This window comes from Saimiri boliviensis, chromosome 14, assembly GCF_048565385.1.
Source record: "Saimiri boliviensis isolate mSaiBol1 chromosome 14, mSaiBol1.pri, whole genome shotgun sequence".
Taxonomy (NCBI): domain Eukaryota; kingdom Metazoa; phylum Chordata; class Mammalia; order Primates; family Cebidae; genus Saimiri; species Saimiri boliviensis.
The window spans coordinates 30,411,368-30,439,239 of NC_133462.1; the positions used below are offsets into that span (position 1 = coordinate 30,411,368).

General features: G+C 51.1%; 1 protein-coding gene across 6 annotated transcripts in view; it reads right to left on the reverse strand.

The window, feature by feature from the left end:
- MYO9B (myosin IXB) overlaps nucleotides 1-27,872 on the reverse strand; it is a 134,568-nt gene that overhangs the window by 35,467 nt on the left and 71,229 nt on the right. For 3 of the 6 annotated variants that reach the window (XM_074384427.1, XM_074384430.1, XM_074384429.1), the window contains exons 5-16: nucleotides 27,009-27,108; nucleotides 26,667-26,767; nucleotides 24,960-25,089; nucleotides 22,645-22,734; nucleotides 19,565-19,681; nucleotides 18,427-18,561; nucleotides 12,370-12,491; nucleotides 8,003-8,144; nucleotides 7,518-7,722; nucleotides 5,086-5,167; nucleotides 3,595-3,684; nucleotides 832-945 (exon numbers count right to left, since the gene is read on the reverse strand). In XM_074384427.1, the coding sequence (XP_074240528.1) occupies nucleotides 832-945; nucleotides 3,595-3,684; nucleotides 5,086-5,167; nucleotides 7,518-7,722; nucleotides 8,003-8,144; nucleotides 12,370-12,491; nucleotides 18,427-18,561; nucleotides 19,565-19,681; nucleotides 22,645-22,734; nucleotides 24,960-25,089; nucleotides 26,667-26,767; nucleotides 27,009-27,108 (1,428 nt within the window). The remainder of the gene's footprint in view (nucleotides 1-831; nucleotides 946-3,594; nucleotides 3,685-5,085; nucleotides 5,168-7,517; nucleotides 7,723-8,002; nucleotides 8,145-12,369; nucleotides 12,492-18,426; nucleotides 18,562-19,564; nucleotides 19,682-22,644; nucleotides 22,735-24,959; nucleotides 25,090-26,666; nucleotides 26,768-27,008; nucleotides 27,109-27,872) is intronic. The other 3 variants (XM_039467069.2, XM_074384428.1, XM_074384431.1) reach the window with 1 other exon arrangement.

Here is a 27,872-nt window from a genome sequence, read left to right on the forward strand (position 1 = left end):
GGTGGTGCTCGCCTGTAGCTCCAGCTACTCTGGAGGCTGAGGCAGGAGGATTGCTTGAGCCCAAGAGGTCGAAGCTGCAGTGAGCGGTGATCACGTCACTGCCACACTCTAGGCTGGGCAACAGAATGAGACCTCCATCTCTTAAAAAAGAAAATAAATAAATAAATAAACTGGCTCCCATGCAGGTGCAAGCTTTGCACTCAGCCAGCCCATGTCCCAGTAGCTACTAAAAGGCGGGATGTGGTGACCTCAAGTGGATGTCCTGTCAGTTGAGGCTGCTGCCTGCCTGGTGCTGGTCAGCATAATGGAAGCATGAGAGTCACTACCCCATTTGGAGGCCAAAAGCAGAGAACGCTTGGGTCCCATGGTGCGCCAACAGTCGGGATCCCAACCCGGTTTATGCACCTTCAGGGCTCTCCCAACTGGCTCACTTGGCCATCTGCAGCACGCAGGGCCGTCCCCTCGAGAAATGGCATTCCCTGCTTCCGACGGCTTCTCTGCAAGCTCACAGTGGCAAAGGTGGGGGCAAGCTTTGTTCTGCAAGTCAGACAGGCACACGGAGGAGATGGAGGATGGCGTGTTTGCAGGTGGCAAATCAGAGGGAGGCTGTGCCATGTGCTGGGAAGCGCCGGTGCCTGGGCTACAGTGCAGACAGCGGCCAGGGGTGTTATTGATCGGCATTTAGTGACAACCGGGGTTGAGCCATGAGACAGCACTGTGGTTTTAGTGGCTGATGCAACTCAGGCAGCTTGCAGGCCCCGCCGGGGTCGCGGGAGTAGAGGGAGGCGGTTGTTGCACTTGTAAGCAGGGCTTTGGGAAGGGGGGACTCACAGGATGAAGGCGCGGGGTTTCTGGAGCCGACTGAGGGACTGGAGAAGCCTACGGGGGTCCTCGCCCTGCCAGGGCAATCCTTTGATGCTCTTGATCATTTGGTTATGCAAATCACTGAGGGGAAGGGTCGAGGGGGTGCAGTGACAGAAAGAAGATGGAGTTAGAGCTGCAGGCCTGCCACCTTGGGGTTCCCAGAGCCATTGGAACCATCCCCAGGCCACTGGAGCCAAAACATGCAGCTGGGGAAAGACACTGTGCCCCATGCTGCCCCTCTCTCCTTTGCCAAAAAGGGGGACTGGGCCAGCCTCTCCAACCCTGGAGCAGGGTGGGGCTTTAAGGCAAACCGGACCTGGAAACACAGATCATTGATCTTTTTTAACAGGTCATTTCCAGCCAGGCACGGTGGCTCACGTGTATAATCCCAGCACTTTGTGAGGCTGAGGCGGGCGGATCATCTGAGGTCAGGAGTTTGAGACCAGCCTGGCCAACATGGCAAAACCCCATCTCTGCTAAAAATACAAAAAAAAAAATTAGCCAGGTGTGGTGGAGGGCGCCTGCAATCCTAGCTATGTGGGAGGCTGAGGCAGGAGAATTGCTTCAACCCGGGAGGCGAAGGTTGCAGTGAGCTGAGATAGCACCACGGCACTCCAGCATAGGCAACAGAGCAAGTCTCTGTCTCAAAAAAAAAAAAAAAAAAAAAAAAAAAAGAGATCATTTCCATCAGATTATTCCACTTCAATCCATTCTTTTCACATGGATCATTGAAAACATTCTCTTATTTGAGAGCCTTTGGGGATATTTATTTAGTTTTAAATTTACTTTAATTTTTTTGAGACAGAGTCTTGCTCTGTCGGCCAGGTTGGAGTGCAGTGGTGCAATCTCAGCTCACTGCAACCTCCACTTTCCTGGTTCAAGCGATTCTCCTGCCTCAGCCTCAAGTGCCGGGATTACAGATATGCACCACCGCACCTGCCCTATTTATTTTTTAAATTCCATGACAGGCTGGGTGAGGTGGCTCACGCCTATAATCCCAGCACTTTGGGAGGCCGAGGTGGGTGGATCATCTGAGGTCAGGAGTTCAAGACCAGCCTGGCCAACATGGTGAAACCCCATCTCTACTAAAAATACAAAAATTAGCTGGGCGTGGTGGTGCGTGCCTGTCGTCTCAGCTACTCAGGAGGCTGAGGCAGGAGAATCGCTTGAACCTGGGAGGCAGAGAGGTGGAGGTTGCAGTGAGCCAAGATTGCGCACTGCACTCCAGCCTGGGTAACAGGGTAAGACTGTCTCAAAAAAAAAAAGGGCAGTTAGGAGTTGCTCAGAAAGGGTCTCTACAGGAGGCGCAAATTAGTCTCTCCAGGATTTTGTGGCCAGATGTCAATCTCCTTGTTGGCTTTACCAAGGCCTTTGGAGGAATTAATTTGAATATGTGAGCCACAGGTTGAACACAGGGGTTCTCAACTGGGGTGGTACTATCCCCATCAGGGGACATTTGCCAATGTCTGCAGACATTCATGGTTGTCATGACTTGGGGGTGGTGGCCAGGGAGGCTGCTCAACACCCTACAGTGCACAGATCAGGTGCCCACCCCAGGGAAGGACCTGGCACAGTGCTGAGGTTGAGAAAACCTCGTTTTCTCTCTTTGTTTTTTGCTCTGTTGCCCAGGCTGGAGTACAGTGGTGCGACCTTGGCTCACTGCAACCTCTGCCTCCCAGGTTCAAATGATTCTCCTGCCTCAGGCTTCTTAGTGACTGGGATTACAGGCGCCCACCACCATGCCTGGCTAATTTTTGTAGTTTTAGTAGAGAACAGGGTTTTGCCACATTGGCCAGGCTGGTCTTGAATTCCCGACCTCAAGTGATCCGCCCAAGTCAGCCTCCTGCAAAGTGCTAGGATTGCAGGGGTAAGCCAGCGCACCCGGCCAGAGAAGCCCTAGTTTAAGGGGACAGTCACCCTCAAAGCACTCCGCCTTACTCCCTTTGTTTTGTTTAATGACTGTGGGCTTAGCCTTGAGCATGCGCGCTGGAGGTAACACCACGTGTGAACGGGAATGTCTGAGAGATGAAAACTTATGCTTTCAAACTGAGTATTAGTGAGGAATGCCTAAATGACACGTTTTTTGAGAGAACTTCTAGAAATGAGGATCTGGTTTTTCCTGTTTTTTTGTTTTTTTTTTTTTGAATTCCTTATTCCAGACATTTTACTTATTTTTTCTTGTAGGGGTGGGGTCTTGCTATGCTGTCCAGGCTGGTTTCAAACTCCTGGCCTCAAGCGATCCTCCCGCCTCGGCCTCCCAAAGTGCTGGGATGACAGGCATGTGCCACCATGCCCTGCTGACAGTGGTTCAAAGCACATGTTTTAGCTCTGGGCAGGTGGCCTGGAGGGACCCAACCCCAGCCCCTGTGCTCCATGCACCATGCCAAGTGCCCGCACGGCCCCACTTACCTGCTCTCTCCAGCCCTCCAGGGAGGCAGAGCAGAGGCAACAGAGGGGTTACCCATCACCTCTACGTTCGAGTGGCCTCCACACCCAGGGTGGTCAGTGCAGCGGCCATGGCTTGGAAGGCGGCCCTTGACTTTGACCCATCCCCAGCCCTCCGACCCGGCTAAATCTGCAAATCTGGTGGGAGCGGCCCCCGAGGGCCCTGGCATTCCCTGAATGGCAGGTCCTCCCTGTGTGTGCCCTGGATGCAGCACTGAGCGTCTGGGGAAGATGGCTCCTCTCCGTGCCTCGCTGGCCTCGGGATCGAAGCCTTTCTGCACTTACTTCTTGCTTTCACAGAAAGCAATGATGTCCTCAAAAGCGTTAATATCGAACTCCTCAGAGCCGTCAAATGAGAAATCTAGCATTGAGCAGCTGAAAGGGAGAATCTGTATAAACTTAACATGCTCCTCGGGTTGGACCCGCAGCCCTGTGGCCAGGCCCTGGGGAGACGGACGCTGCTTCTGCTACTGCAGGTCAGAAGTCACTTTGTCTTTAGGGTAAGGGAGGCAAGAAAAAAAAAAAAAAAAAAGAGGACTGGGTGTGGAGGCTCGTGCCTGTAATTCCATCGCTCTGGGAGGCTGAGGTGGGAGGATGGCTTGAGGCCAGGAGTTCAAAACTAGCCTGGGCAACATCATCAGACCCCGTCTTTATAAAAGAAACAATCAGCCAGGCATGGTGGCGGGCGCCTGTGCTCTCAGCTACTTGGAGGCTGAGGTGGGAGGACTGCTTGAGCCCTGGAGGTCGAGGCTGCAGTGAGCTGTGATTCTATCACTGCACTCCAGCCTGGTTTCAAGCAAAACCAAACCAAACCAAAATGCAACCGACACAACCAAATAGAAGGAATCTTTCTAGCTGTTAAGAACTTGGGGAATAAAAAAAACCCAGAGGAGTACATTCTCTTTTCTTATGTCCCATTTTGGGTGAAAAAGGTAATTCTAAAAACTTTTTTTTTTTTTTTTTTTGGAGACAGCGTCTCGCTCTGTCAGCCAGGCTGGAGTGCAGTGGTGTGATCTGATCTCGGCTTACTGAAACCTCTGCCTCCCGGGTTCAAGTGATTCTCTTGCCTCAGCCTCTCTAGTAGCTGGGATTACGGGCACCCGCCACCCTGCCCGGCTAATTTTTGTATTTTTAGTAGACAAGGTTTTGCCATGTTGGCCAGCCTGGTCTTGAACTCCTGAGTGATCTGCCTGCCTTGGCCTCCCAAAGTGCTGGGATTACAGGTGTGCACCATCACGTCCGGCTAGCTTGCTCACTTTTCTGCCCTGGTGCTGGCACATGCTTGGGTGCGCGCAGGGCCCGTGGTCAACGCTAGGGTCCACAGAAGACCCTGTGTCATCTCACGTGCAACACGGGACGGTGTATGTTTCTGTCTGTGAATGAAGTAACTTGGCAGAACGACTTTCAGGGCGTCCTGGGCAGGATGGGGGAGGAACTCTCCAGTCAATCAAGCCCATCTCTGTACCACCAGCGATGCTTGGGCCCCGCCTCCCAGTGCCCACCCTAGGCCATAAAATGGATCCTTTGTAAACTGAGCCCCCTCCCATGTCCCTGAAGTGCGCCATGCACCGAGGCCTGCAATTCTGTGTCCAGAAAAGCAGAACCAACCAGGGCTGCTTGGTCCTGAGACTTTCTGGTTCAAACGGCCACTCAGTGACTGATTTCAGATATTCGGAGCAACCTTAACCTGGGTTCAGAATGTAGAAACCCCTGAGTTGTTCGAAGCGATGCTGCTACCTAACGATTTCGGTTTGGACGAATCAGGGTCTTGCTCACCGGTAAAGTTTTTCCGAAGGGGTGCTGGCTCCTCTTGGCAGCTCTTCTGGGTGACTGCGGGCACCAGGGCTGCTCATACCTGCTGGGGACACAGAGCGGATAGTGGTGGGGATGGCCTCCTGCAGAGGCTACAACCATTTTAACCCATTTTATTTATTTATTTGAGACGGAGTCTCGCTCTGTCACTCAGGCTGGAGCACAGTGACGTGATCTCGGCTCACTGCAACCTCCACCTCCCAAGTTCACGTGATTCTCCTGCCTCAGCCTCCTCAGTAGCTCGAACTACAGGCCACTGTGCCTGGCTAAGTTTTGTATTTTTAGTAGAGACAGGGTTTCACCATGTTGGCCAGGCTGGTCTTGAACTCCTGACCTCAGGTGATCTGCCCACCTTGGCCTCCCAAAGTGCTGGGATTACAGGTGTGAGCCACCAAGAATCCCCCACCCTTTTTTTTTTTTTTTTTTTAGATTTTTACCAACAGGGTCTTGCTGTGTTGCCTAGGCCAGAGCGCAGTGGTGTGATCATAGCTTACGTAACCTCCAACTCCTGGGCTCCAGCGATCCTCCTGCCTCAGCCTCCCAAGTAGCTGGAGCTACAGGCACATGCTGACACACATTGACTAAATTTCAACTTTTCTGGAGAGATGGGGTCTCACTAGTGGCCTCAGCTGGTCTCAAACACCTGTCCTCAAGAGAGCTGCGCTGGCCTCCTAAAGTGCTGGGACTACCGATGGTGTGCACCACTGCACCTGGACACTTTGACCCATCTTACTATTTATTTATTTTTATTTTTTTTCTTTAACAATCACTTCAGTCTAGCTCTGGGGATATTCATTTATTCTTTGAGACACAGTCTTGCTCTGTCACCCGGGCTGGAGTGCACTGGCTCAATCTTGGCTCACTGCAACCTCCGCCTCTCGGGTTCAAGGGATTCTCCTGCCTCAGCCTCCCTGTGGCATCTGGGACCACAGCCACGCACCACCGTGCCTGGCTAATATTTGTATTATTAGTAGAGATGGGGTTTCACCATGTTGGGTCGGCCTGGTCTTAAACTTCTGACCTTAAGCGATTGCCTGCCTCAGCCTCCCAAAGTGCTAGGGTTTCAGGTGTGAACCACGTGCCCGGTCGACCCATATTAAAAAGCAGCTCATTACTCAAGTTTGGGCAGTCAGGAAACTGTGCAGTTTTGGATACCCCAAACAGAGCACTATTTTCTATTTCTCATGAAAGCTTTATTCTTCCTCCTTTTCATCCACCCTGTTCCGGAGACAGAAGCCACAGCTGGTAACTGAAACCGAAGCTGAGGACAGAAGGTCGGACCCTTAGACCCGGGTGAACCACTGGACTGTGCGGGCCTCAGGTTGCCTCCAGGAAGTGAGGACATAGCTTTCTGTCATCCCTCTATCAGCAACTCTACAGGGCTGGCCAAAGTCTCAAGTGGATCAGGTACACCCCCCGCCTCGAACCATCTCTGTCTAGCACAGGGAAACAGAAATGTGCCCTTGAGGCTGGGTTCCTGGTAGAGAATGTTCAGATAAAAGAAGTTGGGGCTGGGCACGGTGGCTCACACCTGTAATCCCAGAACTTCCTGAGTCTAAGGTGGGCGGGATCACTTGAGGTCAGGAGTTCGAGACCAGCCTGGCCAACACGGTGAAATCCCATCTCTACTAAAAAATACAAAAATTAGCCTGGTGTGGTGGTAGGCGCCTGTAGTCCCAGCTACTTGGGAAGGCTGCAGTAGGAGTCCCTTGGACCCGAGAGGTGGAAGCTGCAGTGAGCCGAGATCTTGTCATTAAATTAGAGCCTGGGCGAGAGCCCTGTCTCTTTTTTTTTTTTTTTTGGGTGGGGGCGCTTTGAGATGGAGTCTCGCTCTGTTGCCCAGGCTGGAGTACAGTGGTGCGATCTCAGCTCACTGCAAACTCTGCCTCCCAGGTACAAGCGAATTCTCCTGCCTCAGCCTCCTGGGCGGCTGGGATTATAGGTGCACGCCACACACCTAGCTAATTTTTTGTAGTTTAGTAGAGATGGGGTTTCACTGTGTTGCCCAGGCTAGTCTGGAACTCTGGGATTATAGGCATGAGCCATGGTGCCTCGCTGACCCTGTCTCTTTAAAAAAAAAAAAAAAAAGGAGATAGAGAGAAAGAAGAGACTGAGAGGCCAGGCACCAGGAAGAGCTACATCATCACAATCAGCAAACTCCCAGGGCCAGCGGGATCAGAGGTCATCACCGGCAGAGGAGAGGCCGGATGGAGTTGCTGATAGCATGCCCTGAGGTTAAATTACACACACAGGTCGAGTTTCTGCAGGTAGACAGGTGGCGTTTGCACAACGACAAATGTACTAAAGGCCACTGAAACGTTCACTTGAAGATGAACTCTGGATGTGCACCCCCTCTCAACAGTGATGCTCCTGGGGGTTCACGCCCCGGCTCCCACCTGCAGCCTTCTCGGCCCTCTCGGCCCGTAGGCGTCCGGCCTCCCGGAGGACGGCCATCGCCCGGATAGCGGCCCGGAGCACGGCCCAGCGGAACACGGCCACGGGGTCCATGCCAATGAGCTCTCGCACGTAGGAGCTGTCGCTGCCCCGCAGCAGGGCCACGATGTCCGGCCGCATGTAGTCCATGTTCTTCTCCCGGAAGTCCTAGTGGGGGGTGGATGTGGGCAGTCACTGGGGGGGAGTCATTCACTGGTGCCTACCAAAGACCCAGGGCTGGCACAGGAAGGGCTGGCATGGGGTGGGGACCATCCTAAGCGCAAACTGCAGTTCTTGAGCTGTGGCGCCTTGGACATTGGAGCCGGGTCCTCGGGGTGTGTTCTTAGAACCCTCGAATCTTGCCCATAGGAGGATCCTCCCACGTGGGCTTCTGGGCCGACTGTGGCTTCCCTCAGGCTTCTGCCTGTGGTGACAAGCAGACACCTACCTTGATCTGATATTTCACCTTCCCTGCGAAATGCTGGATGATGAAGGCTGGCTCCATGACTGGGGTCCCCAGGAAATACTTATTGTCCTCGTGCTGCTGTTTGAACTTGGCCAGCAGGGTCTGGCTCGTGGCATGGGGGAAGCTGGGAACAGAACACGGAACCTTTGCGGCATGAATGGCGGCAAGGCATGATTTACCTGCTGTGTATTTTACCTTGCAGACCTCTGGTGCATGAGGTGCATGGGGGCATAGGGTGGGCAGGGCAGTGAATTGGCACAGGGCTCTGTGGGCAGAGGGGTGGGAGCCCAGCCAGGGCTACAAAATTAACGCCGAGTAGCCCGATGTTACCCAGAGGCCGGGTAACATTCTCTTCACCCCACATGGCTGTTTTCTAGGGACTTGGAGCAAGGTCGCTGACCAGGCTTGATGGGGTCTGGGTCTGCGACCCATCGTGGGCAGCTCCTAATAATCCTGGGCATGGGTGACTTCTGGCCTTGGAGCCATTTGTACCTGAATGCCATGCCTTGGACGGGAGGTCCTTCTCCTGCTCCGCAGTTGGAAGGAGAGGTGGGGAGAGGATGAGGAAGCCGGGCTCCGGGCTGCTCCGAGGAGCGGGAGGTTGTGCGGGCAGAACAAGGGACTCCTTGCCCCTGACTGCTTCTGCCTCCCAGGAGGGAAATGCTGCTGCTGTTTCGGCATACCCTGCCGGAGCCCGGCCTCACTTTTGAAAATACAGGCACTGGAACGCATGCCCAGATCCCAACCCCGGGGCTCCGAGTTCACGGAGATCAGGAGGGGAGAGTCTGCAGCTCGGAAACACATCATTTCCAGGACTGTGAACAGGGTGTGGAGTGTGAGGTGGCTATCTGCCTTGAGTGCCCCCGCAAACCCTCGGTTATTGAGATAGATAGTATTTTAGCACACGATCTCAGAAAATCCAAATCGATGTTCAAGAAGAAAAAAAAATTCCATGATGAATAAAAATAGCAAGATTTTAAACAAAGAGACCCGAGTCTGCTGGGCCAGGCCCTGCCTCATGGGCTTCCCCAGATCCGGCCCGGGGAGTTTTTGGGTTGTGATGACATAGCTCCTCCTACTGCTGACTCTATTTGTTTTTTTTGTTGTTTGTTTGTTTTAATTTTTAGAGTTGGGGTCTTGCTGTGTTGCCCAGGCTAGAATGCAATGGTGCAATCACAACTCACTGCAGCCTTGACTCCCTGGGCTCAAGCGATCCTCCTGTCTCAGCCTCCTGAGTAGCTGGGACTATAAGTGCATGCCACTGTGCCCAGCTAATTTATTTTTATTTTTATTTTTGCAGACATGGGGTCTTGCTATGGTGCCCAGGCTGGTCTTTCACTCCTGGTCTCAAGCGATCCTCCACCTCAGCCTCCCAGAGTGTTGGAATTACCGGCGGAATTACAACCTGTTGGAATCCTCTACCTGGACCCCAGCCTCAAGGGGATGTGTCTGTTCCCCTGTCCTGGACAGGAACTAGGTTTGAGGCAGGGATGTGCCTGATTCATTTGAGACTGTGGTCAGCCGCTTGGAGATGTCACTGACCAGGGATGGATCTGATAGGGCTGCTGATGAAACAATATGCATATGTCTTTCTTATGAGGCAGAGTCTCACTCTGTTGCAGGCTGGAGTGCGGTAGCGCAATCCTGGTTTACTACAACCTCCGCCTCCCAAGTTCAAGCAATTCTCCTGCCTCAACCTCCCTAGCAGCTACGACTACAGGCGTGCACCACCATGCCCAGTTAATTTTTGTACTTTTAGTAGAGATGGGGTTTCACCATGTTGGCCAGGATGGTCTTGATTTCTTGACCTTGTGATCCACCTGCCTTGGCCTCCCAAAGTGCTGGGATTACAAGCGTGAGCCGCTGCGCCCAGCCAACAATATGTGTATGTCGTAACCCCCAACCATCGTTTTGAATGTGACCTTATTTAGAAAATAGGGTCTTAACAGATGGAATTAGGTAAGCTGAGGTCATTAGTGTGGGTCCTAGTTCTACATGGCTGGCGTCCTTCTAAAAAGAGGAGACAGGGCCAGGTGTGGTCGCTCACACTTATGCTCCCAGCACTTTGGGAGGTCAAGCTGAAAGGAATGCTTGAGCCCACGAGTTCGAGACTAGCCTGGGCAACAAAGGGAGATCCCATCTCTGAAAAAAAATTTTTAACCAGCCTGGCCAACATGACGAAAAAACCCCATCTCTACTAAAAATACAAAAATTAGCTGGGTGTGGTGGCAGACACCTATAATCCCAGCTACTTGGGAGGCTGAGGCACGAGAATCACTTGATTCTAGGAGATGGGGGTTACACTGAGCTGAGATGACATCAATTAACTTGAGCCAAGATGGTGGCACTACACTCCAGCCTGGGCAGCAGAGCAAGACTTCATCTCAAAAAAAAAAAAAAAAGAAAGAAAAGTTAGCTGGGTGTGGTGGCGCATGCCTGTGGTCCCAGGCACTTCAGAGGCTGAGACGGGAGGATGGCTTGAGCCTGGGAGGTTGAGGCTGCAGTGAACTGAGGTTGTGCCACTGCACTCCAGCCTGGGCAACAGAGTAAGAGGCTGTCTCAAAAAAAAAAAAAAAAAAAAAAGAGGAGGAGACAGGGCTGAGAGATGAGAGACGTCCGTGTGTAGAGGGAGGCAGGGACTGGAGCAATGTGGCCAAAAGCCAAGGAAAGCCTGGTCTCCCGGAAGCTGGAGGAGGCAAGGAAGGTCCTGTCCTGAAACCTCTGGAGGGAGCAGGGCCTTGCAGACACTTTGACTTTAGACTCCCAGCTTCCAGAACCATAAGAGAAAAGACTCCTGTGGTTTTAAGAACTCTGCCTCCCAGGTTCAAGCGATTCTCCTGCCTCAGCCTCCTGAGTAGCTGAGATCATAGGCATGTGCCACTGTGCCCGGCTAATTTTGTATTTTAAGTAGAGACATGGTTTCCCCATGTTGGTCAGGCTGGTCTCGAACTCCTGACCTTATGATCCGTCTGCCTCAGCCACCCAAAGTGCTGGGATTACAGGCGTGAGCCATCACACCCAGCTGAGATGGAATCTTTCTATGTTGCCCAGGCTGGTCTTGAACTCCTGGGCTCAAGAGCCCACCTGGCTTGTAGTGATTCCTTAGGGGAGCCACAGGAAAGTAGTTGGTCAGTGTCATGTGATTTCAGTCACTATAACTGGGTGACCTGGAATGAGGTGCCTTGTCGACCTCCCTGTCTGCCATCATGGCGCCCTGTGGACCGTGGGGAAGAGTCGTGAAGGCTCAGCAGTGAACCCAGAGCCCGGCAGCATCCAGGTCGCAGCTCCACACACCGCGCTGCCCTTTGCAAGGACTCGCCAATCCTGTCTCTTGCTCCACTGCCCAGGCTGGAGTGCAGTGACACGATCATAGTGCACTGCAGCCTCCCGGGCTCAAGTGATCCTCCTGCCTCAGCCTCCTGAGTAGCTGGGGCCACAGGTATGCCTCACCATGGCCGCCCCATCTCTAGTTTCTAGACACAGGCCCATAATCCTTTGCTGAAAACTCCTGGCAGGTGTGTCCAAGGGCACAATTAATCACGTGTTGATATTTTCACAGTGAGGTGTTTGTGCATTTTGCACACACAAGCTTTGGTTTTGTGGCCCAATGAAATGAAGAGACGTAAATTCTCAGGACAAGGCCTGGCTTGGTGGCACACGCCTGTAATCCCAGTAATCTGGGAGGCTGAGGTGGGAGGACCCCTTGAGCTAGGAAGTTCAAGACCAGCCTGGGCAATGTGACGAAACCCTGTTGCCACAAAGAAATACAAAAATTAGGCCGGGCGTGGAGGCTCACGCCTGTAATTCCAGCACTTTGGGAGGCCGAGGCGGGCGGATCACGATGTCAGGAGATCGAGACCATCCTGGCTAACACGGTGAAACCCCACCTCTACCAAAAATACAAAAAATTAGCCAGGCGTGGTGGCATGTGCCTGTAATCCCAGCTACTCAGGAGGCTGAGGCAGGAGAATCCCTTGAACCCAGGAGGCAGAGGTTGCAGTGAGCTGAGATCACGCCAGTGCACTCCAGCCTGGGCGACAGAGCAAGACTCCACCTCAAAACGTAAACAAAGAAATAGAAAAATTAGCCAGGAGTGGTGGTGTGACCCTGTAGTCCCAGCTACTCGGAGGCTCACGTCGAGGGATCACTTGAGCCCAGGAGGTCGAGGCTGCAGTGAGCTATGATCACACTACTACACTCCAGCCTGCGTGACAGAGTGAGATCCTGTTTCCCAGGTCAAAAGAAGTTCTTGGGAAAGTCTGGATTTGGGGTAAGACTCTGGGGGCTGTAGAACCCGACCCAGTGCCCATGTGCATATGTGCTGGGATGGACGGGGTGTGGACACTCACTTGCTCTCCTCGTCCAGCAGGTAGAAGAGGCCCGTGGGCTTCTTGCTGATGAGATGGATGCAGCCGACGTTGTCTGTGTAGCCGATGTTGTGCCACGTGATCCCCTCGCCCTGGTATTCCTCCTGCAGGGTTGGTGGGAGGTCAGTAAGTTTCTCTTCTCCCAGATACGTAATACCTACATAACATGTATTCATACAGGTCGAGTATCCCTCACGCAAAAATCTGAAATGCTTCAAAATCGGAAACTTTTTAAACTGATGCATGGCTTAAAATTAATTCTAATAGGAGCTGGGTGCGGTGGCTCACGCCTGTAATCCCAGCACTTTGAGAGGCTGAGGCAGGTGGATCACGAGGTCAGGAGATCGAGACCATGGTGGCCATGCTGGCCAACATGGTGAAACCCCGTCTCTACTAAAAATCCCCCCCCCCAAAAAAAAAAATTAGCTGGGTGTGGTGGTGCACGCCTGTAGTCCCAGTTACTCGGGAGGCTGAGGCAGGAGAATCGCTTGAACCCGTGAGGCAGAGTTTGCAGTGAGCCAAGATCACACCAATGCACTCCAGCCTGGGCAACAAGAGTGAAACTCCGTCTCCCAAAAAAAAAAAAAAAAAAAAAAAAGTTGACTCTAATAATACACTTAATTTAACACCATATATCCAAAATGTGATTATGTTAACGTATAACTGACATAAAAAGTAACTGGGAGGCCAAGGTGAGAGGATGGCTTGAGGCCAGGAGTTCAAGATCAGCCTGGACAACACAGCAGGATCCTATCTGTACAAAAAAAAAACTAGTCAGGTGTGATGACATGTATGTAGGAGTCGTCCTAGATACTCGGGAGGCTGAGGTGGGAGGATGGCTGGAGCCCTGGCTTGAGTTTGAGACCGGCCTGGGCAATATAGTAAGACTCCATCTCGAAAAAAAAATACCCAGAACTTTTGACTGCCAATGTTACGTGATGCTCAAAGGCAATGTTCATTGGAGCATTTCAGATTTTGGATTTTCACATTTGGGATGTTCAACCAGTAAGTATAACACAAATATTGAAAAATCTAAAAAAATCCCAAACTTGAGACACTTCTGGTCCAAGCAGTTTGGATAGGGGATCCCCACGCTATGGGAACATACTTTTGTATCAGTAGACATGCTGACATATAAATGCATCTGCGTGTGTGTGTTCTTTGCAGCACTATTCACAATAGCAAAGAAACGGAAGCAACCTAAATGCCCATATATGGATACAGGAAATGTGGTGCATATACATCAAGGAATACTACCCAGCCATAAAAAAAGAATGGGGTCAGGTGGGCAACGCACGCCTGTAATCCCAGCACTTTGGGAGGCTGAGGCGGGTGCATCACAAGATCAGGAGTTCGAGACCAGCCTGGTCAAGATGATGAAACCCTGTCTCTACTAAAATACAAAAATTAGCCAGGCATGGTGGCAGGCGCCTGTAATCTCAGCTACTTGAGAGGCTGAGGTAGGAGAATTGCTTGAACCCAGGAGGTGGAGGTTGCAGTAAGCCAAGATCATGCCACTGCACTGCATTCTAGCCTGGGCAACACAGAGCAAGACTCCATTTCAAATAAAAAAAAGAATGGAGTCAGGTCTTTTGCGGGGACATGGATGGAGCTAGAGGGCATTATCTTAGCACACCGACACTGGAACAGAAAACCAAATACCATATGTTCTCGTTTATAAGAGGGAGCTAAATGATGAGAACACATGGACATATAGAGGAACGACACACACTGGGGCCCATTGGAGAGTGGCGGGTGGGAGGAGGGAGAGGATCAGGAAAAATAACTAATGGGTACTAGGCTTAATACTGAGTGATGACATAATCTATGCAACAGACCCTCATGACCTACGTTAACAAACCTGCACATGTACCCTTGAACTTAAAAAAAAATCAGTATCAAAATGCATAGAAGTACATCAATAAGAATACATTAATAATTATATAAACTTAGGGCTGGGCGCGGTGGCTCAAGCCTGTAATCCCAGAACTTTGGGAGGCGAAGGCGGGTGGATCACCTGAGGTCAGGTGTTTGAGACCAGCCTGGTCGACATGGTGCAACTCTGTCTCTACTTAAAATACAAAAATTAGCCAGGGCATGGTGGAGCACACCTGTGTTCCCCGCTACTGGGGAGGCTGAGGCAGGAGAATCGCTTGAACTTGGAAGGCGGAGGTTGTAGTGAGCTGAGATCACACCATTGCACTCCAGCCTAGGCAACAGAGCGAGACTCCATCTCAAAAAAAAAAAAAATCAAAAAACTACACTTAAAATCACCTAGGGTTTGGCAAACTTTCTCGGTAATGGCCCAGATAGTACCTTACGAACCAGATGATGTCTGTTGCAACAGTCAAGATGTGAGAATAGCCGCTGTGATATGTAAAGGAATGGCTGTGTGCCAATAAAGCTTTATTTATACAAGCAATTTGTGGGGCTGGATTTGATCCACAGGCTGTGGTTTGCTGGCCCCTGCTCCAGAGCTATGTTGTCCAATAGGAATCTTCACATTTTCTTTTTCTCTTTCCTCCTCAGTAGCTAGGACTACAGGCATGTGCCACTATGCCTGGCTACCAAAAAAGATATTTTGCCAGAAACTCCGTCTGAAAAATTTTGTTTTTTTTCTTTTTAGAGACAGGGTCTTGGTATGTTGCCCAGGATGGAGTACAGTAGTGTAATCATAGGTCACTGCAACTCCTGACCTCAAGCAATCTTCTTACCTTGGCCTTCCAAAGCCTTGGTATTGCTAGCACGAGCCACCATGCCCAGCCTCAAATTTTCTAATAATCACACGTAAAAAGTAAAAAAATAGGTAAAATTAACTTTTTTTTTTTTGAGACAGGGTCTCGTCCTGTCACCCAGGCTGGAGTACAGTGGCACAACTGTCACTTACTGCAGCCTTGACCTCTTGGGCTCAAGTGATCCTCCCACCTCAGCCTCCTCAGTAGCTGGGACTACAGATATGTGCCTCTGTGTATGGCTCAAAATTAACTTTAATAATACATTTAATTTAACCCTGAATATCTAAAATGTGATCACGTTAACGTGTAACTAAGAGGCTGAGGTGGGAGGACTGCTTGAGGCCAGGAGTTCAAGAACAGCCTGGGCGACATAGCAAGACTCTGTCTCTACAAAAAATACAGCATAAAAAACCAGCTGGAGGCCAGGCACAGCGGCTCACACTTGTAATCCCAGCACTTTGGGAGGCTGAGGTGGGCGGATCATGAGGTCAGGAGATCAAGACCATCCTGGCCATGGTGAAACCCCATCTCTACTAAAAAATATAAAAACTTAGCCAGGCATGGTGGTGCACGCCTGTAGTCCCAGCTACTCAGGAGGCTCAGGCAGGGGAATCGCTTGAATCCGGGAGACGGAGGTTGCAGTGAGCCGAGATCGCGCCACTGCACTCCCGGCTGGTGAAGGACCATGACTCCATCTCAAAAAAGAAAAAAAAAGAAAAAAAAAAAAGACAGCTGGGTGTTGTGGCATGTAACTATAGTCTCAGCTACTCAGGGGGCTGTGGTGGTGCGATTGCTAAATCTCAGCATTTGAGGCTGCAGTGAGCTAAGATAATTTATGTTCTTTTTTCTCCCGTACTCTCTTTGCAATTTAGTGTGTATGTCACCCTTCCTGCACAATTTAATTCTGACCAGCTACATTTCTGATGCTTCACTGCCAGAAGGCTTAATAGGAAAATCAGCTGGATATTTACATAAGCCCACCAGTTTCTTTTTTTTTTCTTTTCTTTTTTTTTTTTTTTGAGACAGAGTGTCGCTCTTGTTACCCAGGCTGGAGTGCAATGGCGCGATCTCGGCTCACCGCAACCTCCGCCTCCTGGGTTCAGGCAATTCTCCTGCCTCAGCCTCCTGAGTAGCTGGGATTACAGGCACGCGCCACCATGTCCAGCTAATCTTTTGTATTTTTAGTAGAGACGGGGTTTCACCATGTTGACCAGGATGGTCTCCTTCTCTTGACCTCGTGATCCACCCGCCTCGGCCTCCCAAAGTGTTGGGATTACAGGCGTGAGCCACCGCGCCCGGCCAAGCCCACCAGTTTCATTTTCCCATCAGAATCATCAGTGTGAAGGAGAAGACATGAATAATGATGGTTGACTATTTAGCTGTGAAAAGACACGTCTGGGCCGGGCGCGGTGGCTCACGGCTGTAATCCCAGCACTTTGGGAGGCCAGGGTGGACAGATTGCCTGAGATCAGGAGTTTGAGACCAGCCTGGCCAGCAAGATGAAACCCCATCTCTACTAAAAATACAAAAAATTAGCCCGGCATGATGATGGGTGCCTGTAGTCCTGGCTACTCGGGAGGCTGAGGCAGAAGAATTGCTTGAACCAAGGAGGTGGAGATTGCAGTGAGCTGAGATTGCAGCACTGCGTTCCAGCCTGGGTGACAGAATGAGACTCCATCTCAAAAAAAAAAAAAAAAGGTCAGATAGGTTATCAGCATCCGTGAGCTAAGCAAATCCTTAAAAGGCAACCCTGTTTCTCTCCCTCGAAAGGATTTTGTTAGGACAGAGAAGCCCCCAAATGAACAGTGTCTCAAAACATCCCTAACATTTGCCTCATCCTGGGCTGGGTGGGGTTTCTGGAATTTTCCTTTTGACTGAGAAAAATTCTGGGGCAAGTTCGCTGATGATCTGGGCCTCCAGGGACATTCCAGTTCTAGTTCATTCCATTTTCCCCTTGGGCTGGGTGGGCAACGATATATTTCCTTATAAAATGCTGCACCTGGCCGGGCATGGTGGCTGAAGCCTGTAACCCCAGCACTTTGGGAAGTTGAGGCGGGTGGATCACGAGGTCAAGAGATCGAGACCATCCTGGTCAACATGGTGAAACCCCGTCTCTACTAAAAATACAAAAAATTAGCTGGGCATGGTGGCATGTGCCTGTAATCCCAGCTACTCAGGAGGCTGAGGCAGGAGAATTGCCTGAACCCAGGGGGCGGAGGTTGCGGTGAGCCGAGATCGCGCCATTGCACTCCAGCCTGGGTAACAAGAGCGAAACTCCGTCTCAAAACAAACAAACAAACAAAAAAACAAATAAAATGCTGCAGCTGTTTGTTATGGGAAACAGTATGGTGGTTCTTCAGAAAAATTAAAAACAGAATTACCATAGGGCCCAGCAAGTCTGCTGCTGGGTATATCCCTGAAAGAACTGAAAGCAGCATCTCGAAGAGGTATTTGCACACCCATGTTCATAGAAGCATTACTCACAATAGCCCAAAGCTGGAAGCAATCCAAGTGTCTACTGAAGGATGAATGGGTAAACTAAATGTGGTATATCCAGAAAATGGAATATTATTCAGCCTTGAAAAGGAAGGAAATTCTAACATATGCTACAATGTGGATGAACCATGAGGACTTATACTGTGTGAAATAAGCCAGTCACAGAAAGGCAAATAATGTCTAATTTCACTTACATGAGGCACTTAGAGTAGTCAAAAATTATAAAGACAGAAAGTAGAATGGGCCAGGCACAGTGGCTCATGCCTGTAATCCCAGTACTTTGGGAGACCGAGGTGGGAGAAGTGCCTGAGCTTGGGAGCTTGGGAGTTCGAGACTAGCCTGGGCAACATGGCAAAACCTCATCTCTACAAAAAATACAAAAATTAGCCAGGCATGCTGGTGTGCACCTGTGGTCCCAGTTACTCGGGAGGCTGAGGAAGGAGGATCACTTGGGCCTAGGAGTTTGAGGCTGCAGTAAACTATGATTATACCACTCTAGCCTCGGTGACAGAGAAAGACCCTGTCTCAAAACAAAACAAAACAAAACAGCAACAATAAGAAGTGGAATGGGTGAGTTCAGGGCTTGCAGGAGGGGGAATGGGGTGAGTGTTTCATGTGGACAGAGTTTTGGTTTGGCAAACTGAAAGAGTTCCAGATATGTATGGTGGTGATGTTTGCGTAACAACGCTAATGTGTGAAGGTACTTACTGTGGCTGAACGGAGTATTTACAAATGGTTAAGATGGTAAATTTCACATGACGTCTAGTTTACCATTTAAAAAAAATGGACAAGAAAGTCGTTTCTGCACCTGCTCCAGTTTGAAGATGTGCTGGTTGAAATAATACTGCAGCTGCTCGTTGGCGTAGTTGATACAGAACTGCTCAAAGCTGTTCCTCTCGAAGTCTTCAAACCCGAAGATGTCCAGGACCCCGATGGACAGGCACTGGGAGAGACAGAGAAAATGGTCACTGCCCAAGCGTACACCCCAAAGGAGCCGGCCTTCATAAGAGGGGCTGGCTCCACAGGCTGTGACCTGTTAGGTCCCGAGGGCCTGATGCTGGGCAGAACACTTTGCCATCACCAGTATGGAACCCATAATTTTTTTTGAGATAGGGTCTCGCTCTGTTGCCCAGGTTGGAGTGTAGTGGCACCACCATAGCTCACTGCAACCTTGACCTCCTGGGCTCAAGCAATCCTCCTGCCTCTGCCTCCTGAGGAGATGGGACCATAGGTGCATGCCAGAATCTGTCATTTTTGAATAACGGGCCCTGTGATTTTTCTTTTCTTTTTTTTTGAGAAGGAGCCTCACTCTGCCACCCAGGCTGGAGTGCGATGGCGCAGTCTTGGCTCACTGCAACCTCTGCCTTCCAGGTTCAAATGATTCTCCTGTCTCAGCCTCCCAATAGCTGGGATTACAGGAGCTTACCATCAAGCCTGGATAATTTTTGTATTTTTTTTTTTTTTTTTTTTTGAGACAGAGTCTCACTCTGTTGCCCAGGCTGGAGTGCAGTGGGGTGATCTTGGCTCACTGCAACCTCCGCCTCCCAGGTTCAAGCAATTCTCCTGCCTCAGCCTCCCAAGTAGCTGGGACTACAGGCACGTGCCACCACATCTGGCTAAATTTTGTATTTTTAGTAGAGACAGGGTTTCACCATGTTGGCCAGGCTGGTCTTGAACTCCTAACCTCATGATCCACCTGCCTTGGCCTCCTGAAATTCTGGGATTACATGCGTGAGCAACTGCGCCCGGCCGGGACCTGTGTTTTCACGCTGCCCTGGGTCCCTTGCATTTTGTAGCCCATCCTGTTTCCTGGGCCTGCCTGTGGAAGGAACCGGCCCCTTAACTGCAGGTGCCTCGGCTGCGGATGTTCCAGGTCATCTACCAAGGATGCTGGTGCTGAGGACGTGGCCTCCCCTGGCCTGGCTTAAGCAGATGGGGACACTTACCGAGACTGCCTCTTCCACGTCCTTCTTGTTGAGGAGTGCGTGGTTGATCCGCAGCACAATCCAGTCGAACAGGGCACTGTACAGAGACTTGGCCATGGAGTCGCGGGCAGTGATGGCCTGTGGACACAGAAGGGGCGGCTCACCTCTGGCACAGCGGGGCCTGTGCTGGGGTCTTGCTCTGTCGCCCAGGCTGGGCTGCAATGACGTGATCTCGGCTCATTGGAACCTCCACTTCCTGGGTCCAAGCGATTTTCCTGTCTCAGCCTTCTCAGTAGCTGAGATTACAAGTGAGCACCACCATGCCTGGCTAATTTTTGTTTTTACTAGACATGGAGTTTCACCATGTTGGCCAGGCTGGTCTCAAACTCTGACCTCAGGTGATCCACCTGCTTTGGCTTCCCAAAGTCCTGGGATTACAGGTATGAGCCACCGTGCCCAGCCAAGATGGCCTTTTGAATTTTTTTTTTTTTTTTTTTTTTTTTTTTTGACACAGGGTCTCATTCTGTTGTCCAGGCTGGAGTGCACTGGCACAATCTTGGCTCACTGCAAACTTCACCTCCTGGGCTCAAGCGATCTTCCTGCCTCAGCCTCCTGTGTAGCTGGGGCCACAGCTCCACAACACAACTGGTTCATATTTCTTTTTTTGAGATGGAGTTTCGTTCTTGTTGCCTAGGCTTGAGTGCAATGGTGCAATCCCGGCTCACTGCAATCTCCACCTCCCAGGTTCAAATGATTCTCCTGCCTCAGTCTCCTGAGTAGCTGGGATTACAGGTGCGTGTCACCACACCTGGCTGATTTTTGTATTTTTAGTAAAGATGGGGTTTTGCCATGTTGACCAGGCTCATCTAGAACTCCTGACCTCAGGTGATCCGCCTGCCTCGGCCTCCCATAGTGTTGGGATTACAAGCGTGAGCTACCGCATTCAGCCTTAATTTTTAATTTTTTGTGGAAACAGGGTCTCACTATTTTGCCGAGGCTGGTCTTGAACTCCTGGGCTCAAGCAATCCTTCTGCCCTGGCCTCCCAAAGCGTTGGGAATACTGGCGTGAGTCACTGCAACCAGCCAAGGTGGCCTATATCAACACTGGACTCATCCAACACATACCTTTCCCCCTGTCCTAGAGGATGTGCCTGCACACTGGGGTGTTGACAGACTCAGGGGCCCCTGGACGGGCTCTGAGGCCTCTCCATACACTGGCAAGCACCTCAGAACAACCCAAACCGCTGGTGAGTGAGGAACTCAGGCTCAAGGAGGGGAGGGGGCAATTGTGGTAGAACCAGCAAGGAGGGTCTAACCGCAGGCCCCTTGTTCTTCCAGAGGCACCACGTGGCTGTCACCATGTGCATCAAAGCTCTTTTGTGACTGGGTGCAGGGGCTCACACCTGTAATCTCAGTACTCTGGGAGTCAAGGTGGGTGGATCACTTGAGGTCAGGAGTTCAAGACCAGCCTGTACAACATGGCGAAACCCCATCTCCACTAAAAATGCAAAAAAGAAAAAAAAAAAAAAAAAAAGAAAAAAGAAAGAAAGAAAGAAAGAAAAAGAAAAAGGCTAGGCATGGTGAGTCATGCCTGGAATCCCAGCACTTTGGGAGGCTGAGGCAGGCAGATCACCTGAGGTCAGGAGTTCGAGACCAGCCTGACCAACATGGTAAAATCCTGTCTCTACTAAAAATACAAAATTAGCCCAGGTTGATAGTGTGTGCCTGTAATCCCAGCTACTTGGAAGGCTGAGGCAGGAGAATTGCTTGAACCTGGGAGGTGGCGGTTGAAGTGAGCCAAGATCACTCCAGCCCAGGCAACAAGAGTGAAACTCTGTGACAAAATAAAATAAAATAAAAATGCAAAATAAATTAGCCAAGCCTGGTAGTGCACACCTGTTATCCCAGCTACTTGGGAGGCTGAGGCATGAGAGTCACTTGAACTTGGGGGATGTGGAGGTTGCAGTGAGCCAAGGTCGTGCCACTTGGCACTTTAGCCTGGGCAAGAGACATTCCAGCTTGGGCAAGAGACCCTACCTCAAAAAAAAAAAAAAAGGCTTTTAACGTCTAATCTACATAGAATAAATGGTTTTATTTATTTATTTATTTTTAAACATATTCAGGTCTCAGCTCTGACAGATGTATTCAGCTGCAGACAAGATCCAGAACACTTCCCAGGTTTTGCATGTCCTGGATGTCAAGGAAATGGAGCCATACAGAATGCAGCCCCTGCCTGGTGCTTCTGGCTCTGCATGGAGCCTCTCGGGGACACCGGTGCTGCTCAGGTCTTGGGTGCTGTGCAGCCACTTCCTGGCAACATCACGTGGTGCCCCAGACCCGTGTGGCCTCAGAATGTCCCCGGTGCCTGTCTGAAATCCACAGCAGCTTCCCATCGGGTGAGAAACTAAAAATTCCCCTGGCCCCCCACCCTGTGACTGGGGACTTTCCTGTTATTAAACAAGCTGCAAGTGACTCTGCTCTTGACATGGAAAAATGCAAGAGAAATACAGCACAGAGAAAACAGCCAGGCCAGGGCAAAGACCAGAGGGAGGCATCTTATCAAGATTTAGCATCACAGGCTTGAGACTCACACGCTGGGAGTTACATAAGGGCAGTCAGTGTCATGTTCCAGAGTCCAGGGACGGGCAAATTTTTTTCTGGAAGGGACCACGGGTCATTATTTTGGCTTTGGGGCCTGATGTTCTCTGTCGCAACTGCTCTGCTTAGCTGTTACAGCCCCAAAGCAGTTAGATGGTATGTAAATGAATGGGTATGGCCATGTGCCAATAAAACTTTATTAGCAAAACCAGGTGGAGGGCCGGATCTGGCCAACTATTGCTGGTGAGAACCAGCATGCACACAGGACATCTAGAAACACAGCTATGACTGCACGTGGCTCAAGTTCTGGTCTGAGGGCCATGGTCTGCCTCCCAGGCTGGCTTGTGCCATAGTTGACCTCATGTGACAATCAGAGGCACTGCCTGGGTTCCATTCTAGTGCTTCAGGGACAGGAACAAGCCATCCATGCTGGCTGTTTCCAAGGACCTCTCCCATTTGTGTTTTGGGGTCAGGCACCCCGTGACTGCCTGGGCAGCACTCACCTCGCTGAGGCTGTAGGGAAGGATGAGCTTGTCGTTGACGGTCACTGTTTTTCTTTTGGTTAGAACCTCCACCAAGATTTCCCGCTTCACCTGTTTGGAGATCAAGGAAGGGGAGAAGAAAAGGGGAGATGGAGGGCTTAACAGGCATGTTCTAGTGTCACTGAGGCAAGGCCCGGAGCCTGAGGCAGCTAGGAGATGGACTCCCACTTCCTGGCCCTCAGACCAGCCCTGGAAGTGAGCTCTGAGGCCCGCCCACTCACCTGTGATATGCTGGGTTTTTTTTTTTTTTTGAGATGGTGATGGAGTCTCACTCTATCACCCAGGCTGGAGTGCAGTGGCATAATCTTGGCTCACTGCAACCTCCGCCTCCCAGGTTCAAGTGATTCTTCTGCCTCAGCCTCCCCAGAAGTTGGGATTACAAGCACGCACCACCACACCCAGCTAATTTTTGTATTTTTAATAGAGATGGGCTTTCTCTGTGTTGGTCAGGCTGGTCTTGAACTCCCGACCTTAAGTGATCTGCCCGCTCTGGCCTCCTGAAGTGCTGGGATTACCGGTGTGAGCCACCGCGCCCAGCCTGAGATGTGCTGTTCTGCACTTGGCATGTTTCAGAATTCCCACATGGCACGGGCTGGCTGGACGCTCATGCTCTGTGGCCTGGGTGTGTGCATGCACAGTTCTCACGTGAGTGCAGGCCGTGGGTCCAGGTGGCACCTGGTGACCAGCACTCACCGCCTTGCCTATTGGAGCTGGAGACAGATTCCCATCCGTCGCACAGGGGCTGGGGCTAGACATTAGCCAGACAGCACAACATGCTCATCCCTCCCCCAACTGCCAAGCTCCCTTTCTGAGCTGGCGGTCTCTGCCCATCAGCAGCAAGAGTGGAGGATAACTGGGGGCATTTTCTCTCTCTCTCTTTTTTTTTTTTGAGATGCAATCTCGCTCTGTCACCAGGCTGGAGTGCAATGGTGCGATCTCGGCTCACTGCAACTGCCTCCTTGGGTTCAAGCAATTCTCCTGCCTCAGCCTCCTGAGTAGATGAGACTACAGGTACGTGCCAGCACGCCTGGCTAATTTTTGTTATTTTTAGTAGAGACGGGGTTTCTCCATATTGGTCAGGCTGGGCTCGAACTCCTAACCTCAGGTGATCCACCGCCTTGGCCTTCCAAGGTGCTGAGATTACAGGCGTGAGCCACCGCATCTGGCCGTAGGGGCTTTCTCTAAATATCCCAGCAGATGCTGACATATCCCCAAGAACTCAACAAAAGCTGGGCTCTTGTACCCTACTTCAAGAAAAGCTACAGGTAGAATGCATGCTTAATTTATGCCTGAGGTTGCAATTTTTTGACTTTTTGCAATCAGACCTTGGTGATGACCTTGAGCAATAGGATGTAACTCCCACACGCTTAGTGTTCCAATAATGGAACACTAGGCATAAATGGGTTAAAAAACAAAGACCGGGGCAGGGCTCCTCAGCCTCACGGCCATTTGTACTTGGAGCTGGATAATTCTCTGCCATGGTGGGGCTGTCCTGTGCACTGCAGGGTGTTGGGTAGCATCCCTGTCCTCTGCCTAGCAGATGCCAGGAGCAGCCTGGAATATGGCAAGCAGACATCGCCCGGTGTGTCCTGGGGGCAGAATTGCCCTTGGCTGAGAACCAGTGGAGGAGGGGACGGCAGGTCCAAGAGAAAATGACTTCGCTGATCAAACTGGAATTTTTTGTTTTTTGAGAGCCAGGGCCTTGCTCTGTCACTCGCTCAGGCTGCAGTGCAGTGGCATGATCAGAGCTCACGGCAGCAATGAACTCCCGGGCTCTAGCAATCTTCCTGCCTTGGCCTCCTGGGTGGCTGGGATTACAGAACCGCCTCCCAGGTTCAAGCAATTCTCATGCCTCAGCTTCCTGAGTAGCTGGGCCTATGGGCGCGTACCACCACACCTGGCTAATTGCTTTTTGTATTTTTAATACAGACGGGGTTTCACCATGTTGGCCAGTCTGGTCTCAAACTCCTGACCTCAGGTGATCTGCCCGCCTCAGCCTCCCAAAGTGCTGGGATTACAGGTGTGAGTCACCACACCCGGCCTGCTGTAGTTTTAAAGAGGGTTTCACTTGAGGGTGGGAGGACGAGGTACCCTGTCCACAGAGTTGGTCAGAAATAAGGAAGGAACATGGTGGAGATGATAGCGTAGGACGTGAGGACCTGGCTGATGAAACCTCAGCTGATGTAGGAAGTTCTGGGTATCATCCCTCGTCTTGAGAGGTACCCAGAGGCGTATTGAGAGTCAGCCTGAGGAGGGACAGAGGTGGCAAACGGTACCTTCAGAAGCTGGGACAGGGTGTCCAGCACCTCGGGCGGCCCGACCTCCAACCCTTCCTCTCGGCCTGTGGCTCTCTTCTTGTAAATGACGTTGCCCAGGTACAGGATGGCCGAGAGGACAGCAAAAATCCTGGGAAGGAAAAGGCACTCACATTTCGGCAGCTTCTTTTTTTTTTTTTTTTTTGAGACGGAGTTTCGCTCTTGTTACCCAGGCTGGAGTGCAACGGCACGATCTCGGCTCACCGCAACCTCCGCCTCCTGGGTTCAGGCAATCCTCCTGCCTCAGCCTCCAGAGTAGGGATTACAGGCACGAGCCACCATGATTTGGGCAGCTTCTACATTCCTAAGACAGCAGACACTTCCAGGGAACCGGGCCGAATCCATACAGCCAGCAAATTCTGGTAGGAACGCATGAAGGCGGAAAGGTGTCTAAGGCCTCTCTGGAATGTGACTTTACAGACAGTTCTCTTATTTTTGGGACTGGATCCGGCTGTCGCCAGGTTGGAGTGCAGTGACACAATTATAGCTCACTGTAACCTCGAACTCCCGGGCTCAAGTGATTCTACTGCCTCAGCCTCCTAAGCAGTTGGGACAACAGGCTACTACACTTAGCTCATTTAAAAACATATTTTTAAAGGGACGCGGTCTTGCTGTGTTGCCCAGGCTAGTCTCAAACTCCTGGCCTCAGGTGATCCTCCTGCCTTGGCCTCCTGAATAGCTGGGATTATAGGCCTGAACTACTGCACCTGGCTACACAGCTATTCTCTTTTTTTCTTCTTTGAAACAGAGTCTCACTGTGTCACCCAGGCTGGAGTGCAGTGGCATGATCACAGCTCACTGCAGCCTCAACCTCCCTGGGCTCAGGTGATCCTCCTGCCTCAGCCTCCCGGGCTGCTGGGACTACAGGTGCGCACCACCATACCTTGCTAGTGAAACTCTGTCTCAAAAAAGAAAAAAGTGCACAGATCCCTCTAACTAGCCCCCAAACCATGAAATAGAACATTCCAGGTCCTGGATCCTGGAGCTCCCCAAGCCCAGAGGAAGCATGGTCTTGACAACTAATGCTGTCTATGAACTTGATGGGAATGAAACTGTAGGTACTTGTGTCTGGCCAGTCACTGGCTAAATTGTCCAGGCTGGAGTCCATTGGCTATTCAGAAGTGCTGTCTTTTTTTTTTTTTTTTTTTTTGAGACAGAGTCTCACTCTGTCACCCAGGCTGGAGTTCAGTGGCACTGTGGCCTCCACCTTCTAGGTTCAAGGGATTCTTGTGCCTCAGCCTCCTGAGTAGCTGGGATTACAGGTGTACACCATCAGGCCCGGCTAAATTGTATTTTTAGTAGTGATGGGGTTTCTCTATGTTGGTCAGGCTGGTCTTGAACTCCTGACCTCAGATGATCCTCCCGCCTCAGCATCCCAAAGTGCTGGGATTACAGGTGTCAGCCACCGCGCCAGGCTGGCCAAACCATTTTTAAGGGTACAGTTCAGCAGTGTTAAGAATGTTCACATTACCTTTCATTGGCATCACCAATGGCTTGAGCCCCTTCTCATGTGCTCGCTGCTATTGGGCCACCTTCTGTAGGGCAGCTCTGTTCAGGACACCGCCTGCCCGTTTTCACTTGGTTGTGGGTTGTACTACAGAGTGACTGGTAAGGGCCACGCATGGCCCCTGTAGGCTCGGGGGGACGGGCCGGGGGCCGCATACTTACTGCTTCTTGGTGGCGGGGAGGAAGCCCACCATCTCCATGGCCTGCTTGAGCCTCTCGAAGTCATGTTTCAGGTCCTCCCCATCTTCAATCTTCAAGTTATGCTGGAAAACAAAGACGTCAGGGCATTCCTGGGCTGGTGAGGGTGGCGTGCCAGGGTGATTTTGGCTGGAGCTGGCGGGCCAGGGCCCCAGGACCAGGGGAATGAATGGGTTCTTTTAATGCTGCCTTCTGGGAGTGGGTTTGGGGGCCAGGGCAGGCTGCCTCTGACTTCCCGGCTGTGCATAAACAGCTTGAGGCCGGGAACAGAGGTGCCATTTGTGGCTGGGGCTCGAGGCTGTTTACCTGGTTGAGGTAGAAATAATCTTCAGGCTGCTTGAGCTGAAATTCTCGGCGCTCTTCCTCACTGACCCCGAGTAACAAATAATAAAACACGTGGTAGTTCCTGCAGGCCAAAATTGGGAGGAAAACGGTCGTTCTTGGAGGCCAAGCAATAGCTGCTCTGCAAACCGCTACTAACATGGCTTTGGAGAACGCACCTCAAACATGTACAAACTTAAAACAGTAAGTCACTTATTACTATGTCTTAAAACAAAACAAAACAAAACAAATAAACGTCTTGAGCAAATAGCTTTCTGGAGGATTGGAGGTGGGTAGGTGTCCATCTCACTTACTTGTCAATCAGAAATGTTTCTTTTTTCTTTCTTTCTTTTTTTTTTTTTTTTTTTGAGACAGAGTCTTACTCTATTGCCCAGGCTGGAGTGCAGTGGGATGATCTTGGCTCACTGCAACCTCTGCCTTTGGGGTTCAAGTTCAAGTGATTCTCCTGCCTCAGCCTCCTGAGGAGCCGGGATTACAGGTACTCACCACCACACCCAGCTCATTTTTGTATTTTAGTAGAGACGGGGTTTCACTGTGTCGGGCAGGCTGGTCTTGAACACGTGACCTTGTGATCTGCCCACCTTGGCCTCTGAAAGTGCCGGGATTACAGGCATGAGCCAGTGCGCCCGCCCCCCGCCCCACTTCTTTTTGAAATGGAGTCTTGCTCCGTTGCCCAGGCTGGAGTGCAGTGGCTCGATCTTGGCTCACGCAACCTCCACCTCCCGGGTTCAAGTGATTCTCCTGCTTCAGCCTCCCAAGTAGCTGGGATTATAGGCGTGCGCTAACATACCCAGCTAATTTTTTGTATTTTTAGTAGAGACGGGGTTT